This window comes from Carcharodon carcharias, chromosome 7 (assembly GCF_017639515.1).
Source record: "Carcharodon carcharias isolate sCarCar2 chromosome 7, sCarCar2.pri, whole genome shotgun sequence".
NCBI classification, from domain to species: Eukaryota; Metazoa; Chordata; class Chondrichthyes; order Lamniformes; family Lamnidae; genus Carcharodon; species Carcharodon carcharias.
The window spans coordinates 106,944,133-106,961,412 of record NC_054473.1 but is presented as its reverse complement, the minus strand read 5'-3'; the positions used below and the strand labels follow the sequence as shown (position 1 = coordinate 106,961,412).

The 17,280-nt window shown below is 51.8% G+C and overlaps 1 protein-coding gene across 1 annotated transcript in view; it reads right to left on the bottom strand.

The window, feature by feature from the left end:
• Positions 1-238: 238 nt before the first annotated feature.
• Positions 239-17,280, bottom strand: part of pnp6 (purine nucleoside phosphorylase 6) — a 49,363-nt gene continuing 32,321 nt past the window's right edge. Inside the window, exon 6 of the mRNA XM_041192267.1 lies at positions 239-438. Within this exon, the coding sequence (XP_041048201.1) occupies positions 239-438 (200 nt within the window). The remainder of the gene's footprint in view (positions 439-17,280) is intronic.

Genomic DNA, 17,280 nt, shown 5'->3' with positions numbered 1-17,280 from the left:
GGCTGGGTGGAGTGTATAACAGATGAGCCATCTAGCAGGGGTTGGGGTGTATATCAGGCACTTAGCAAGTTGGCTGTGCATTGGGCGCTGTGCACAAGGGCTGACTGATTCGATTCTCCATGTTTTGCATCCACTGCGCATGTCCAATTTCACTCCCTATTTGTTAATGATATTATTGCTGCAGCTTCGTCAGGACGCAGGGCCATTGCCATTTCCTGCTAGGCTGCTGCCAGCCTGTTCAGTCCATCTTCCCCACGAGGTTGCTGATCAGTCTCTGGAGGGCCTCAGCTCGGTCCCTCGATGTCTGAAGGACTTCCTTGTGGTTTGTCTTCGCTTGGCTGCTGTAGTCCATCACAACCTTGTTCGTGATGAGGGAGATGCCAAATACTCGCATTCCGCAATGTCGAGCAAGGATCACCTCGGGCACTGTGCTCATACCTGTAGAGAGAAACACCCTCAACATCAGGCCACATTATAATTAGATTGAGGTGAGCACACAGACCAGGCCCAATACTCTGATTGTCCAATACACTCACTCTGTGGGAATCCAGAGAGCAACAATTCAGATGATATCAGGATTTGGGGCTTTGAGTTAGGAGGCAAAACTATCAGAACAAAATTTAGAATCATAGAAGGAGGCTATTCAGCCCATCATCCCTGTGCTGGCCCTTTGACAGAGCTATCCAATTAGTACTGTTCCCCTGCTCATTCCCAGTACCCCTGCACATTTCTATCCTTCAGGTACTTATCCCATTCCCTTTTGAAAGTTCTCTCAAATCTGCTTCCACCGCCCTTTCAGGCATGTTCTGGTTACCAAGCTGCCTTTATTAAAGGCAAGAAGCTCAGCTACAGGAGTGTCGTAGGTATGTGACTTGGACAAGTATAATCCTGAACGAACAGTTCAGTGGAACAGTATTGATTCCCTCAATGCAAGATTGAGAAACAAAAATTAATTTTGAAAAGAAAAATCAGGAAAGATAAAGCTGTAATCAGTTAAAGTAACAGTGACTCTGTCGGATTGTTATAAACAGCCGTCTAGATCATTCATGTCTTTTAAGGAAGGAAATCTGCTGTCCTCACTCGGTCTGGACTAGGTATGACTCCTGGGTGATTTTTTTTATTATTCATTTATGGGATATGGGCGTCACTGGCTAGACCAGCATTTATTGCTCATCCCTAATTGCCCTTGAGAAGGTGGTGGTGAGCTGACTCCCTGAACCACTGCAGTCCATGTGGCTTGGTACACCCACAGTGCTGTTAGGGAGAGAGTTCCAGGATTTTGACCCAGTGACAGTGAAGGAACGGTGATATATTTCCAAGTCAAGATGGTGAGTGACTTGGAGGGGAACTTCCAGGTGGTGGTGTTCCCAACTATCTGCTGCCCTTGTCCTTCTAGATGGTAATGATCGTGGGTTTGGAAGGTGCTGTCTAAGGAGTCTTGGTGAATTCCTGCAATGCATCTTGTAGATGTCACACACTGCTGCTACTGTGTGTCGGTGGTGGAGAGAGTGAATGTTTGTGGATGGGGTGCCAATCGAGTGGGCTGCTTTGTCCTGGATAGTGTCAAGATTTTTGAATGTTCTTGGAGTTGCACTCATCCAGGCAAGTGGGGAGTGTTCCATCACACTTTTGACTTGTGCCTTGTAGATGGTGGACAGGCTTTGAGGAGTCAGGAGGTGAGTTACTCGCTGTAGGATTCCCAGCCTCTGACCTGCTCTTGTAGACACAGTATTTATATGGCTAGTCCAGTTCAGTTTCTGGTCAATGTAACCCCCAGGATGTTGATAGAGAGGGATTCAGTGATGGTAATGCCATTGAATGTCACAAGAAGATGGTAGATTCTCTCTTGTTGGAGATGTCATTGCCTGGCACTTGTGTGGCATGAATGTTACTTGCCACTTGTCAGTCCAAGCCTGGATATAGTCCAGGTCTTGCTGCATTTGGGCATGGACTGCTTCAGTATCTGAGGAGCCACAAATGGTGCTGAACATTGTGAAATCATCAGCGAACATCCCCACTTCTGACCTTATGATGGCAGGAACGTCATTGATGAAGCAGCTGAAGGTGGTTGGGCCAAGGACACTAGCCTGAGGAACTCCTGTAGTGATGTCCTGGAGCTGAGATGACTGACCTCCAACAACCACAACCATCTTCCTTTGTGCTAGGTATGACTCCAACCAGTGGAGAATTTTCCCCCTGATTCCATTGACTCCACTTTAGCTAGGGCTCCTTGATGCCACACTCAGTCAAATGCAGCCTTTATGTGAAGGGCAGTCACTCTCACCTCACCTCAGGACTTCAGCTTTTTTGTTCATGTTTGAACGAAGGCCGTAAAGAGGTCAGGAGCTGAGTGGCCCCTGCAGAGCCTAAACTGAACGTCAGTGAGCAGATTATTGCTAAGCAAGTGCCACTTGATAGCACTATTGATGACCCCTTCCATTACTTTACTCATGATCAAGAGTAGACTGATGAGGTAATTGGCCAGGTTAGATCTGTCCTGCTTTTTGTGTACAGGACACACCTGGGCAATTTTCCACAGAGCCGGGTAGATGCCAGTGTTGTAGCTGTACTGGAACAGCTTGGCTAGGGCCGCGGCAAATTCTGGAGCAAAAGTCTTCAGTACTATTGCCAGAATATTGTCAGGGCCCATAGCCTTTGCAGTATCCATTGCCTTCAGCCATTTTTTGATATCACGTGGAGTGAATCGATTAGCTGAAGACTGGTACCTGTGATGCTGGGGACCTCCTGAGGAGGCCGAGATGGATCATCCATTCAGCACTTCTGGCAGAAGATTGTAGCAAATGCTCCAGCCTTATCTTTTGCACTGATGTGCTGGGCTCCCCCATTATCGAGGATGGGGTATTTGTGCAGCCTCCTCCTCCAGTGAGTTGTTTTAATTGTTCACCACATTCATGACTGGATGTGGCAGGACAGCAGAGCTTAGATCTAATTCATTGGTTGTGAAATCGCTTAGCTCTGTGTATCACTCGCTGCTTATGCTGTTTGGCATGCAAGTAGTCCTGTGTTATAGCTTCACCAAGTTGACACCTCATTTTTAGGTATACCTGTTGCTGCTCCTGGAATGCCCTCATTGAACCAGAGTTGGTCACCTGGCTTGATGATAATGATAGAGTGGGGGATATGCTGGGCCATGAGATTACAGATTGTGTTCAAGTACAATTCTGCTGCTGCTTCAAAATCTATCCCAATTAGCACAGTGGTAATACCACACAACACAATGGAGGGCATCCTCAATGTGAAGGCAGGACTTTGTCTTGTCTCCACAAGGTGGTCACTCCTACCGATACCATCATTGTCAGATGCATCTGCAGCTGGCAGGTTTGTGAGGATGAGGGCAAGTCTGTTTTTCCTTTGAAATCTTAACCACTCCCTGGAATGACCCAGAACCTATTCAGTTCTATCATTCAGGATTGACAATAAATACTATGCCCCGTGATTCAGGACTTTGAACTGGAAGCACTTAGGAAGGTAAGAATCTGGGGGACAGGAGAGACCATTATAGCTCAGATTGCTCACCTAAATTCCAAATTTCAAACGACATAAATGATGGTCATGAATTACTCGAATTTCAGGGTGTCCCAGAAATTCTCTCTTGGAACTTGAAAGAATCTGGGAGTCAGTTTGAAAATCTGAGGAATCAAATAGTTTGAAACTACAAAGAGATTGATCCAAGCTCAAGATGATAATAATATAAGTTATTTACAAAGGGTTGGTGTTCCTCTTGTGGAGTTAGGTGGAAGATGCGCTTCCTGTAAATGCAAAATAAATCACTTAACTTCCGAAGATGTGGTTCATTGTCGGAAATTGCAAAGGCTCACCCAGCCCATTCAACCCTGCAAAGTCTTCCTCACTAACCTCTGGGGACTTGTGTCAAAATCTGGGGGGGGGGGGGCACTGTCCCACAGGCTAGTTAAGCAACGTAGACATAGTCATATTCGCCGAATCAGACCTTACAGCCAATACAAAAACAGAATTACCTGGAAAAACTCAGCAGGTCTGGCAGCATCGGCGGAGAAAAAAAAGAGTTGACGTTTCGAGTCCTCATGACCCTTCGACAGAACTTGAGTTCGAGTCCAAGAAAGAGTTGAAATATAAGCTGGTTTAAGGTGTGTGGGGGGTGGGGGGTGGGGGGGGGGTGGCGGAGAGAGAGAGAGAGAGAGAAGTGGAGGGGGTTGGTGTGGTTGTAGGGACAAACAAGCAGTGATAGAAAAAGATCATCAAAAGATGTCACCAACAATAGAACAAAAGAACACATAGGTGTTAAAGTTGGTGATATTATCTAAACGAATGTGCTAATTAAGAATGGATGGTAGGGCACTCAAGGTATAGCTCTAGTGGGGGTGGGGAGAGCATAAAAGATTTTAAAATATTTAATGTCCCAGACTCCTCCATCTTAATAAAAGCAAAAAACTGCAGATGCTGGAAATCTGAAACAAAAACATAAAATGCTGGAAAAGCCCAGCAGCTCTGGCAGCATCTGTGGAGAGAGAAACAAGAGTTAACATTTCGAGTCCATATGACTCCCCTTGAAGTAGAGTCATACAGACTCAAACTGTTGGCCGGAATTTTCCGACCCCGTTGGCTGGAATTTTCCGACCCCGGTGACATTGGACGTCATGGCGGGTGAGGGGGGACAATATGGCAAGGATGCCAAAAAACGGCTTCACGCTGTTGTGAAACCAGTTTGCAATCGTTCACTCCACCTGTCATGGTGGGCTGTGTATCCCACCGCCACAAGTTAGGAACCTAATTTCAATGCTTTAGCATCTCATTATAAGCCCTGCTCGTTGGAATCATTTCCCTCATGTCAAATTTACCGCCCATGTTGGCGTGACTTGAGAATGGCATGCTTCACAACTGCATCTAAAAGGCGTGCACCTGGCGAGCTGAACTTCAAGGAGAATTCGGAGGTGAGTACACAACCTTGCACAGCATTTGCAAGCATTGCTCAGATGACATCAAGGAAGAAGCGCCGCACATTTGCGGGTGGGCGCAGGCTAGTCACTTTTTCCCAGCTGGTTTTCAGTGCGGTGCCAGAGCAAGGGCTCCAGTGTGGGTCAGGTCAAGTTGGGGAGGTGGGGGGCAAAGCAGCACAGTCTGAAAGAAATACCCAAGCGCATGCCAGAGTGGGTTGGGGGGAGAGGGGATGAGGGAAGAGGCCAGGCACTTGGAAAAGTTTGTCAGAAGTGAGCATTCTTCCACAGTTGAGACTGTTCAGCAGCAGCTCAATTGACATGCTTGGAGTCGGGCCTATGAAGCTTTTCTGCCCACTCAAACAATGCAAAAGCATGAAAATGCCATCAAATGCTCCAGAGCTTTACAACACCCCCCTCCCCACCCCCCACCCCACACCAGGCACAGACTGCAAATTAAGGTGCATTTTTGGGGGCAGCAGAACAATTGGCCGACTGGGCAAGTTGTAGAATCCCCTGTGTAAGGTGGCCATGACACAGTCAGTGGTGGAGGCACTCACTGCCTCTTGCAATGTCTTCATTAAGGTTTGGACCAGTATCCCTCATGGTTCAAGCTGACAGTGCAGCCTTGCAGTGTGAGTTAGGAGAATGTCTGTGCCTGAGCTGAGAGCACACCAATGCAGTCCAGTGGCTGAAACTGCTGTTAATCGGCCAGGTGGGGTGGGGTGGAGGTGGGTGGGGTTTCGGACAGCCAATGTGAGCACAAGACACTGGCCATCCAAGTGGTGGCCAGCACTCTCCTGCACATGTGAAGGGGACTTCAGGCTTAACAAAGGGAGGTTCTTAAGGCACATATGCTAAACCACACATCTCTCTCTCTTTGATCCTCCAGGAGGAGATCATGAGAATCATGGAGCCTGGTGATTTAGCGGTATGCCTCATGGCTTACAGGGAGCAAAGAAGAAGAGGTGCCTGGCTCAGCAAAGGAGCACCATCCTTCAGCTCAGCTGAAGATTCGCAGAGAGCCATTGCTCGTGGGCACCTCGCGAGGCCCAGGTCTATGGATGGCACCTGTCACTCCTGCAGATGACTGAGAACCAGTGTCGCTGAAGACTGCTCATGTCTGGGGAACTGGCTGGTCACATACGCCACCTCTTGCAGGATTTGGCATCACAGGGATATGAAGGGCATCCAATGCCAGTGGCCATGAAAGTGACTGCAGCGCTCAATTTTTATGCCAGTGGCTCCTTCCAGGGCTCCACAGGTGACCTGTTCAGGATCTCACAAGTCTCCACACGCAAATGTATCCAGGAAGTCACGGCCCCTATCTTCATGCAGGCACAGAACTTTGTGCATTTCGCCCGGGATCAGGAAAGCCAGGAAGCAAGAGCGCTGAGATTTGCCCAGATCTCAGGTTTTCCACAGGTGCAGGATGCCATCGACTGCACTCAGATGGCATTCAGATCTCAGTGGCAACAAGCAGTCAACTATGTCAACCACAAGGTCTTACACTTGCTGAATGTTCATCTGGTGTGCGACCACCACAAACATATCCTATAGGTCTGCGCATGATTCCCAGGGACTGTCCACAATTCCTACATCCTTGTCGGGGATCTGAGACCTGTAGTCTTCCAGGGTCCAGAAATGGTTGGCTCCTCAGAGACAAGGGCAACCCACAGAGGACGTGGCTGATGACACCCGTGTGGCAGCCTCAGACTGCAGCAGAGCGACGGTATAATGAGGCTGATGCTGTGACCCAGACTTTGGTGGAGCAAATGATAGGCATTTTGAAAATTAGGTTCTGGTGCCTCAACAGTTCTGGTGGAGCACAGCAATACAGTCCCCAGAGGGTGTCATGCATCATCGTCGCTTGCTGCCACAATACAACCTGGCACTGCAATGGGAGGGAGGATCTGGCTGAGGAGGAGATGGAGAAGTTGCATGTCTCCTCCAATGAGGAGGATGTTGAAGGGAATGACGGCGATGAGCTCCTCGAAGGTGAGGATGCTGATGATGAGGCCATCGCACTGGCCAGACAACGCAGGTGTGCTCGGGAGACCCTCATGGCCGCATGATTCATGGAGGGTGATGACGAGATGCAGGAAGGACAGTTCTGATATCCTCACCTTGCATCTGTGAACGTTTGACTACTGTGTGGCTGATGGTGGCGCACATACCCTCAGTGCTCAGGCTCATGTCATGGAGACGCAGTGGAGGCCCTAATAGTCACTAGATTCCAGGAAGATGATGACGACATACAGTGAGGACACTCCATAGATCTTCACATTGCCTCTGTGAGTGTCTGATTCCTATCTGGCTGAGGGCAGCTCGCTCACGCTCTTTGATTAGGTTCTCTCATGGAATCGCAGCCATGAAACTTTAAATGCACCTGATCCTTTGTCAGACTTCAGCACCTGTCCCCTTCAGGAGCACAGCTTCACTGGGCACAGATGCTGAAGAGATGGGGGGGCCTGCCCCACTTCAAAGGAGCTGAGAGCGCACAGAGAGAATGATGGAACTCTGTGATGCCTGCCCACGATATTCTGGCAGCAATGACAAGCAATAACAAGCATCGAGGTTCAAGCATCAGTAAAGTGTCCAGTGAGTGTGAAGCCAGACCATCACTTTGGTCTGAATGTTACACAAAGCACAGGGAAGAGGCCCTGGACTGAGACACCTGTCTTTATCTTGTGCAGAAACCAAGGTTTCACATCTGAATGACACAAATGCTGTTTATCTTAACAAAGAGTGAGAGGCAAGGAGATATTCTTGGGAATTATGTACAAGTGATTAACACCGGTGCCCAGTCTGTACAACTACATCTTCTTAACGCTTGGCTTAAATAGCCAAGTGGTTATGGTACTGGGCTTGTAACCCCAAGATCAAGAGTTCAAATCTCACAATGGCAAACTATGAAACAAAGTAACTTCATCAGAAACAGATGGAAACGGGTTTGTACTCGAAAGAGTTACATCTTAATGCTTGGCCTAAGTAGCCAAGTGGTTATGGTACTGGGTTTGTAACCCCAAAATCAAGGGTTCAGATCTCACAATGGGAAACTATGAAACAATGTAACTTCATCTGAAACAGATAGAAACGGGTTTGTACTCGAAAGAGTTACATATTCTTAACGCTTGGCCTAAATAGCCAAGTGGTTATGGTACTGGGTTTGTAACCCTAAGATCAAGAGTTCAAATCTCACAATGGCAAAGTATGAAACAATGTAACTTCATCTGAATAGGAACAGATGAAAAAAAAACGTGTTATACTTGAAAGAGTTTCAGCACACTGTTCAATCTAATTTTACTTGGCCTAAATAGCCAAGTGGTTATGGTACTGGGTTTGTAACCCCAAGATCAAGAGTTCAAATCTCACAATGGCAAACTATGAAACAATGTAACTTCATCTGAAACAGATGGAAACAGGTTTACTCAAAAGAGTATCAAGAGTTTAAATCTCACAATGGCAAACTATGAAACAATGTAACTTCATCAGAAACAGATGGAAACGGGTTTGTACTCGAAAGAGTTACATCTTAATGCTTGGCCTAAGTAGCCAAGTGGTTATGGTACTGGGTTTGTAACCCCAAGATCAAGAGTTCAAATCTCACAATGGTAAACCATGAAACAATGTAACTTCATCTGAAACAGATAAGGGTCCGCGTACTGGCATTTTAATAACCTGTTGTTGGAAGACCAGCAGTTCCTGAACTCGTTCCGTCGCTTCTGGGCCGGCTGGAGAAGGAAGCGGGGAGGCTTCCCCTCCTTGAGGCTATGGTGGGACGTGGGCAAGACACACGTCCGAGTTTTCTGTTAAGAGTACGCGAAGGGGTCGACAAAGAGACGCAAATCCAGGGTCGAGGAGTTGGAGAAGGAGGTGCTCGACCTGGAGGCACGTCTCCGTCAGCCCGACGCAGACCTGGCCCTGCGGTCGGTGTACGATGAGAAGAAGGGCGCGCTGCGGGACCTGCAACTGGTCGGGTCTCGGGGCGCGTTCGTGAGGTCGCGGATCTGTTTCCTTAAGGAGATGGACCGTGGCTCCCCCTTCTTCTACTCACTGGAAAAAAGGCACGGGGTCCGTAAGCAGCTCTTTATGCTGCTGGCCGATGACGGATCCCTTGTCTCGGATCCGGAGGGCATCAGGGCCATTGCCCGAGATTACTACACTGCCCTGTTCTCTCCGGATCCGTCCAGTGAGGAAGCTTGCAGAGTTTTATGGGAGGACCTGCCGCAGGTCGGCCCGGAGTGCGCCGGAAAGCTCGACTCCCCTATAAGTCTGGGGGAGCTGACCGGCGCACTCGACGGTCTTTCTAGGGGCAAAACCCCGGGACTAGACGGGCTGACCGTGGAGTTCTTCAGGGCGTTCTGGGACGTCTTGGGGAGCGACTTCGCGGGGGTCCTGGGGGAGAGCATTGCTACCGGGGAGATGCACCTTTCGTGGCGCAGGGCCGTGATTGCCCTGCTGCCGAAGAAGGGGGATCTCCGCCTTCTTAAAAACTGGCGCCCGGTCTCCCTCCTCAGCACGGACTACAAAATCTTCGCCCAAGCCATGTCTTCTCGGCTCGGCACCGTGCTGGACCACATGATCCACCCTGACCAGTCCTACACCGTCCCGGACCGAACCATTTATGATAACATCCATCTGGTCCGGGACATCATCCACCATTCCCAGAGGGCTGGTCTGTCGAGCGCCTTCCTGTCTCTCGATCAGGAGAAGGCGTTCGACAGGGTGGATCACGAATACTTACTCGGAAGTCTGCGAGCTTTCGGGTTCGGGACGCATTTTGTCGCCCGGATCCGACTTCTGTACACCGCCGCAGAGTGTCTAGTGAAGGTTAACGGGTCCCTGACGGCGCCCCTACGCTTTGGGAGAGGGGTACGTCAGGGCTGCCCCCTGTCTGGCCAGTTGTATTCTATTTGCGTGGAGCCTTTCCTGCGCCTCTTGCGGAGGAGGTTGTCGGGATTGGTTCTGCGCGGGCCGGGCATCGGGGTGGTCCTTTCGGCTTACGCCGATGACGTGCTCCTTATGTTTAGTGACCCGGCTGACCTGCGGAGGATGCGCGAGTGCCAGGAGGTCTACTCTGCCGCTTCTTCTGCCAGGATCAACTGGGGTAAGTGTTCTGGACTCCTGGTCGGTCAGTGGCAGATGGATCCCCTACCCGAGGAGCTCAGGCCTTTCACCTGGAGCAGGACCAGCCTCCTCTACCTGGGGGTCCATCTCTGCCCCGCTGAGGAATCCTGGCCGGCAAACTGGCAGGAACTGGAGACGAAAGTCACCGCTCGCCTGCGGCGCTGGACAGGACTGCTCCGAGTGCTATCTTACCGGGGTCGAGTTCTGGTCATAAACCAGCTGATCGCCGCCATGTTGTGGTATCGGCTGGTCACTTTGACCCCTCCCCCGGACTTTGTCACAAGAATCCAGAGATTGTTAGTCGACTTCTTCTGGGACAAAAGATTGCACTGGGTCGCTGCCGAGGTTCTGAGTCTCCCGCTTAGGGAGGGTGGTCAGGCGCTAGTGTGCCTACGCACACAGGTGGCGACTTTCCGCCTTCAGACCCTGCAGCGATACCTCTACGTTGAGCCTCCTCCTAGATGGTGTGCCCTGATGACGTATTTCTTCCGTCAGGTGCACGGCCTGAATTATGACGTGCAGCTCCTGTTTATAGAACAGCTGGGCCTCGGTGGCTCCTTGCAGGCGTTGCCCGTCTTTTACCAGGACCTGATCAAAGTCTGGAAAGTGGTCGCCTCGCGACGCAGCTCTCCCCCGTCAGGAGTAGCGGCTATCGTCAGAGAGCCGCTGCTCAGGAATCCGCCCCTCCGTCCTTTTCAGTGGTTGGCGGAGAGGAGGGCTGTGGCCGCAGGGGTGACCAGGATCGGGGACGTGCTGGGTGGCGGAGGACTGGGCTGGATGCTCCCGCAGGAGTTGGCGCGACGCGCGTCTGTGAGTGTCCAGGTCGCAGCCGATGCCATCCAAGACCTGAGAACGGTCGTGCTCGGACCCGACGTTATTTTGGGTCTTGAGGTGGCCCAGGTGCGCGGTGGTCTCCCGTCTGAGCGTTCCCCTGTTCGGACGGAATTCCACATTGGCCCCAAGCCCCGAACCCTCCCTCGGGTGCTGGTGCCCCGCAATATGAGCCGCCTCGGGGACATGCCCTCTGTGCCTTTTGGCACAGCAAAGAGGGGCTTTTTGTATGGACTGCTGCTGCACACCTTCCATTTTCTCGCCCTTGTCCGTCGACCGGACACGCCCTGGTGTGCCTTGTTGCCGTCCGGCGGCGGAGGCCCTCGATGGGAGGCCCTCTACGGAGGTGTCCTCCCCCTTTCTATCGGGGACCTGGGTTGGAGGGTGTTGCATGCGGCAGTCCCTTATAATAAGAGGATGCATAGGTTCACGGACTCTCAGGACACATGCCCTTTTTGTGGTCTTGTGGAGTCCGTGGACCATGTATACATAGGGTGTTGTAGGCTGCACTCCCTTTTTAGTTATTTGAAAAACCTTTTATTGATGTTTTGTTTGCACTTCAGCCCCACGCTCCTGATCTATGGGCACCCGGTGCGGAAGGGGGTCGGGAAGGAGGAGGACCTCCTCGTGAACCTGCTCCTGGGCCTGGCCAAGTTGGCCATTAACAGGTCCAGGCAGCGGGCGATCGACGGGGGAGTCCCGCCTGATTGTTTGTCCCTCTTCCGCGGCTACGTTCGCTGCCGGATGTCCCTGGAGAAGGAGCACGCGGTGTCTGCTGGCACTCTCGAGGCCTTCCGTGCTCGGTGGGCACCGCGGGGACTGGGGTGTTTTGTTGACCCCTTTAATCACATTTTGATTTAAAGTTTGTAAGTTTCCTTTAAACTTTGTTCTTGGTTTTACAGCTGACCTGAATTAGGGGCTGTGCCTGATTTATCCCAATTTTGTTGATTTGGTTTTCATTTAAAAGATTATCAAGAGTTCAAATCTCACAATGGCAAACTATGAAACAAAGTAACTTCATCAGAAACAGATGGAAACGGGTTTGTACTCGAAAGAGTTACATCTTAATGCTTGGCCTAAGTAGCCAAGTGGTTATGGTACTGGGTTTGTAACCCCAAAATCAAGGGTTCAGATCTCACAATGGGAAACTATGAAACAATGTAACTTCATCTGAAACAGATAGAAACGGGTTTGTACTCGAAAGAGTTACATATTCTTAACGCTTGGCCTAAATAGCCAAGTGGTTATGGTACTGGGTTTGTAACCCTAAGATCAAGAGTTCAAATCTCACAATGGCAAAGTATGAAACAATGTAACTTCATCTGAATAGGAACAGATGAAAAAAAAACGTGTTATACTTGAAAGAGTTTCAGCACACTGTTCAATCTAATTTTACTTGGCCTAAATAGCCAAGTGGTTATGGTACTGGGTTTGTAACCCCAAGATCAAGAGTTCAAATCTCACAATGGCAAACTATGAAACAATGTAACTTCATCTGAAACAGATGGAAACAGGTTTACTCAAAAGAGTATCAAGAGTTTAAATCTCACAATGGCAAACTATGAAACAATGTAACTTCATCAGAAACAGATGGAAACGGGTTTGTACTCGAAAGAGTTACATCTTAATGCTTGGCCTAAGTAGCCAAGTGGTTATGGTACTGGGTTTGTAACCCCAAGATCAAGAGTTCAAATCTCACAATGGTAAACCATGAAACAATGTAACTTCATCTGAAACAGATAAGGGTCCGCGTACTGGCATTTTAATAACCTGTTGTTGGAAGACCAGCAGTTCCTGAACTCGTTCCGTCGCTTCTGGGCCGGCTGGAGAAGGAAGCGGGGAGGCTTCCCCTCCTTGAGGCTATGGTGGGACGTGGGCAAGACACACGTCCGAGTTTTCTGTTAAGAGTACGCGAAGGGGTCGACAAAGAGACGCAAATCCAGGGTCGAGGAGTTGGAGAAGGAGGTGCTCGACCTGGAGGCACGTCTCCGTCAGCCCGACGCAGACCTGGCCCTGCGGTCGGTGTACGATGAGAAGAAGGGCGCGCTGCGGGACCTGCAACTGGTCGGGTCTCGGGGCGCGTTCGTGAGGTCGCGGATCTGTTTCCTTAAGGAGATGGACCGTGGCTCCCCCTTCTTCTACTCACTGGAAAAAAGGCACGGGGTCCGTAAGCAGCTCTTTATGCTGCTGGCCGATGACGGATCCCTTGTCTCGGATCCGGAGGGCATCAGGGCCATTGCCCGAGATTACTACACTGCCCTGTTCTCTCCGGATCCGTCCAGTGAGGAAGCTTGCAGAGTTTTATGGGAGGACCTGCCGCAGGTCGGCCCGGAGTGCGCCGGAAAGCTCGACTCCCCTATAAGTCTGGGGGAGCTGACCGGCGCACTCGACGGTCTTTCTAGGGGCAAAACCCCGGGACTAGACGGGCTGACCGTGGAGTTCTTCAGGGCGTTCTGGGACGTCTTGGGGAGCGACTTCGCGGGGGTCCTGGGGGAGAGCATTGCTACCGGGGAGATGCACCTTTCGTGGCGCAGGGCCGTGATTGCCCTGCTGCCGAAGAAGGGGGATCTCCGCCTTCTTAAAAACTGGCGCCCGGTCTCCCTCCTCAGCACGGACTACAAAATCTTCGCCCAAGCCATGTCTTCTCGGCTCGGCACCGTGCTGGACCACATGATCCACCCTGACCAGTCCTACACCGTCCCGGACCGAACCATTTATGATAACATCCATCTGGTCCGGGACATCATCCACCATTCCCAGAGGGCTGGTCTGTCGAGCGCCTTCCTGTCTCTCGATCAGGAGAAGGCGTTCGACAGGGTGGATCACGAATACTTACTCGGAAGTCTGCGAGCTTTCGGGTTCGGGACGCATTTTGTCGCCCGGATCCGACTTCTGTACACCGCCGCAGAGTGTCTAGTGAAGGTTAACGGGTCCCTGACGGCGCCCCTTCGCTTTGGGAGAGGGGTACATCAGGGCTGCCCCCTGTCTGGCCAGTTGTATTCTATTTGCGTGGAGCCTTTCCTGCGCCTCTTGCGGAGGAGGTTGTCGGGATTGGTTCTGCGCGGGCCGGGCATCGGGGTGGTCCTTTCGGCTTACGCCGATGACGTGCTCCTTATGTTTAGTGACCCGGCTGACCTGTGGAGGATGCGCGAGTGCCAGGAGGTCTACTCTGCCGCTTCTTCTGCCAGGATCAACTGGGGTAAATGTTCTGGACTCCTGGTCGGTCAGTGGCAGATGGATCCCCTACCCGAGGAGCTCAGGCCTTTCACCTGGAGCAGGACCAGCCTCCTCTACCTGGGGGTCCATCTCTGCCCCGCTGAGGAATCCTGGCCGGCAAACTGGCAGGAACTGGAGACGAAAGTCACCGCTCGCCTGCGGCGCTGGACAGGACTGCTCCGAGTGCTATCTTACCGAGGTCGAGTTCTGGTCATAAACCAGCTGATCGCCGCCATGTTGTGGTATCGGCTGGTCACTTTGACCCCTCCCCCGGACTTTGTCACAAGAATCCAGAGATTGTTAGTCGACTTCTTCTGGGACAAAAGATTGCACTGGGTCGCTGCCGAGGTTCTGAGTCTCCCGCTTAGGGAGGGTGGTCAGGCGCTAGTGTGCCTACGCACACAGGTGGCGACTTTCCGCCTTCAGACCCTGCAGCGATACCTCTACGTCGAGCCTCCTCCTAGATGGTGTGCCCTGATGACGTATTTCTTCCGTCAGGTGCACGGCCTGAATTATGAGGTGCAGCTCCTGTTTATAGAACAGCTGGGCCTCGGTGGCTCCTTGCAGGCGTTGCCCGTCTTTTACCAGGACCTGATCAAAGTCTGGAAAGTGGTCGCCTCGCGACGCAGCTCTCCCCCGTCAGGAGTAGCGGCTATCGTCAGAGAGCCACTGCTCAGGAATCCGCCCCTCCGTCCTTTTCAGTGGTTGGCGGAGAGGAGGGCTGTGGCCACAGGGGTGACCAGGATCGGGGACGTGCTGGGTGGCGGAGGACTGGGCTGGATGCTCCCGCAGGAGTTGGCGCGACGCGCGTCTGTGAGTGTCCAGGTCGCAGCCGATGCCATCCAAGACCTGAGAACGGTCGTGCTCGGACCCGACGTTATTTTGGGTCTTGAGGCGGCCCAGGTGCGCGGTGGTCTTCCGTCTGAGCGTTCCTCTGTTCGGACGGAATTTCACATTGGCCCCAAGCCCCGAACCCTCCCTCGGGTGCTGGTGCCCCGCAATATGAGCCGCCTCGGGGACATGCCCTCTGTGCCTTTTGGCACGGCAAAGAGGGGCTTTTTGTACGGACTGCTGCTGCACACCTTCCATTTTCTCGCCCTTGTCCGTCGCCCGGACACGCCCTGGCGTGCCTTGTTGCCGTCTGGCGGTGGAGGCCCCCGATGGGAGGCCCTCTACGGAGGTGTCCTCCCCCTTTCTATCGGGGACCTGGGTTGGAGGGTGTTGCATGCAGTAGTCCCCTATAATAAGAGGATGCATAGGTTCATGGACTCTCAGGACACTTGCCCTTTTTGCGGTCTTGTGGAGTCCGTGGATCATGTATACATAGGGTGTTGTAGGCTGCACTCCCTTTTTAGTTACTTGAAAAACCTTTTATTGATGTTTTGTTTGCACTTCAGCCCCACGCTCCTGATCTATGGGCACCAGGTGCGGAAGGGGGTCGGGAAGGAGGAGGACCTCCTCGTGAACCTGCTCCTGGGCTTGGCCAAGTTGGCCATTAACAGGTCCAGGCAGCGGGCGATCAACGGGGGAGTCCCGCCTGATTGTTTGTCCCTCTTCCGCGGCTACGTCCGCTGCCGGATGTCCCTGGAGAGGGAGCACGTGGTGTCTGCTGACACTCTCGAGGCCTTCCGTGCTCGGTGGGCACCGCGGGGACTGGGGTGTTTTGTTGACCCTTTTAATCACATTTTAATTTAAAGTTTGTAAGGTTCCTTTAAACTTTGTCCTTGGTTTTAAAGCTGACCTGAATTAGGGGCTGTGCCTGATTTATCCCAATTTTGTTGATTTGGTTTTCATTTAAAAGATTATCAAGAGTTCATCTTCTTAACGATCTCGTGCAGGCAATTGTGGATTCAGTTTGTTCCCTGATACTGAGGAGAGAAGGTGTGTGGTGTTGGTGTTGCTGCTCCTCAGTGTTTCAACTGTTTCTGCTGCTGCTGCTTTTGGGGTTGCTTCTGCTGCCCCTGCACTCGAGGGTGTTTGCTGCTGCTGCTCCTGCACTCGAGGGTGTTTGCTGCTGCTGCTGGACCTGCACTCGAGGGTGTTTACTGCTGCTGCTGCCCCTGCCCCTGTGGAGCAAAAGGAGAGAGAGGGAGAGAAGAAGAACAGCTTCTGTTGCTGCTGCAGGACAGGAAGGCCAGAACTGTGTCTAAAAACAACATCCTAGGTGGGTGTCCAACATTATTGTTTGTGTAAGGTGGGCGCAATAAAGGACTGTGTTTTGTAGGGGGAGGAAAGAAGACTGCAGGAAGGTTTTGGGGAAGGAAGAGAGGGGGGTGTGTGGTGAAAACAACCTTTCTGCTACCCCCCCCCCCCCACCCCACCCCACACCCACACCCACACCCAGCCCTTTCCCAGTAAGGCCAGCGGTGGCTGGTGAAGACATCGCCTCCCCCTGCAAGAAGATCATCAGGCCCCCACCCAACGTCCACCTTTCTTTGGAGATACCCACCTGGACTCTTCCCTTCTCCCTCCTGTGCCTCCCTGTCCTTCACTCCTCTCCCTCCGCTCCTCTCCTGTACAAAAGGGGGAGGTTATTACTACCTCTCTCCCTAGGGAGGAACATTGTATATTTAAAAAAATATATATATATATTAAAAAATATATATAATTTAAAAAAAAAAATGGCCAATCCTTCCCAGGGTGGACGTGGCTCTGGCCCTAAGGCCAGTTCAACATCTCCTGTGGCCGGGCCCTCGAGGGCTAATGTGGAGGCGGCTTTGTCACTGGTGGCAGGGCCTACAAAAAAGACCTATGCGGGGGTGGTTGCTTCTGCAGCTCCTGCTGATCCCGCTGCCCTGTCGCCATTCCATCTCCTCACCAGGGCCCTCGGGGTAAAATGCTACGCTCACCCTGAGATGACTATTGAGGCCTGCGTAAAGGCTATGGCTGGGGTTGTCGGCCCCTCAGCCATTGTCGCGGCCTCAAAGAGGTATGGGAGGGCCATCTTTTTCTTGAGGTCCGAGCGGGCGGTGCAACTCGCCCTGCAGAAGGGGCTCACTGTGGGTGGGACTTTTCCGGCGGTGGATCCCCTTGAGGCCACCGCCCAGAAGATTGTTATTTCAAATGTCCCGCCCTTTATACCATGTGGGCTCCTCCTCCCCCACCTTAATAAGCTGGGGGAGGTCAGGTCAGGTGTTGCGCCAGTCCCGCTCGGCCTCAAAGACTTGGC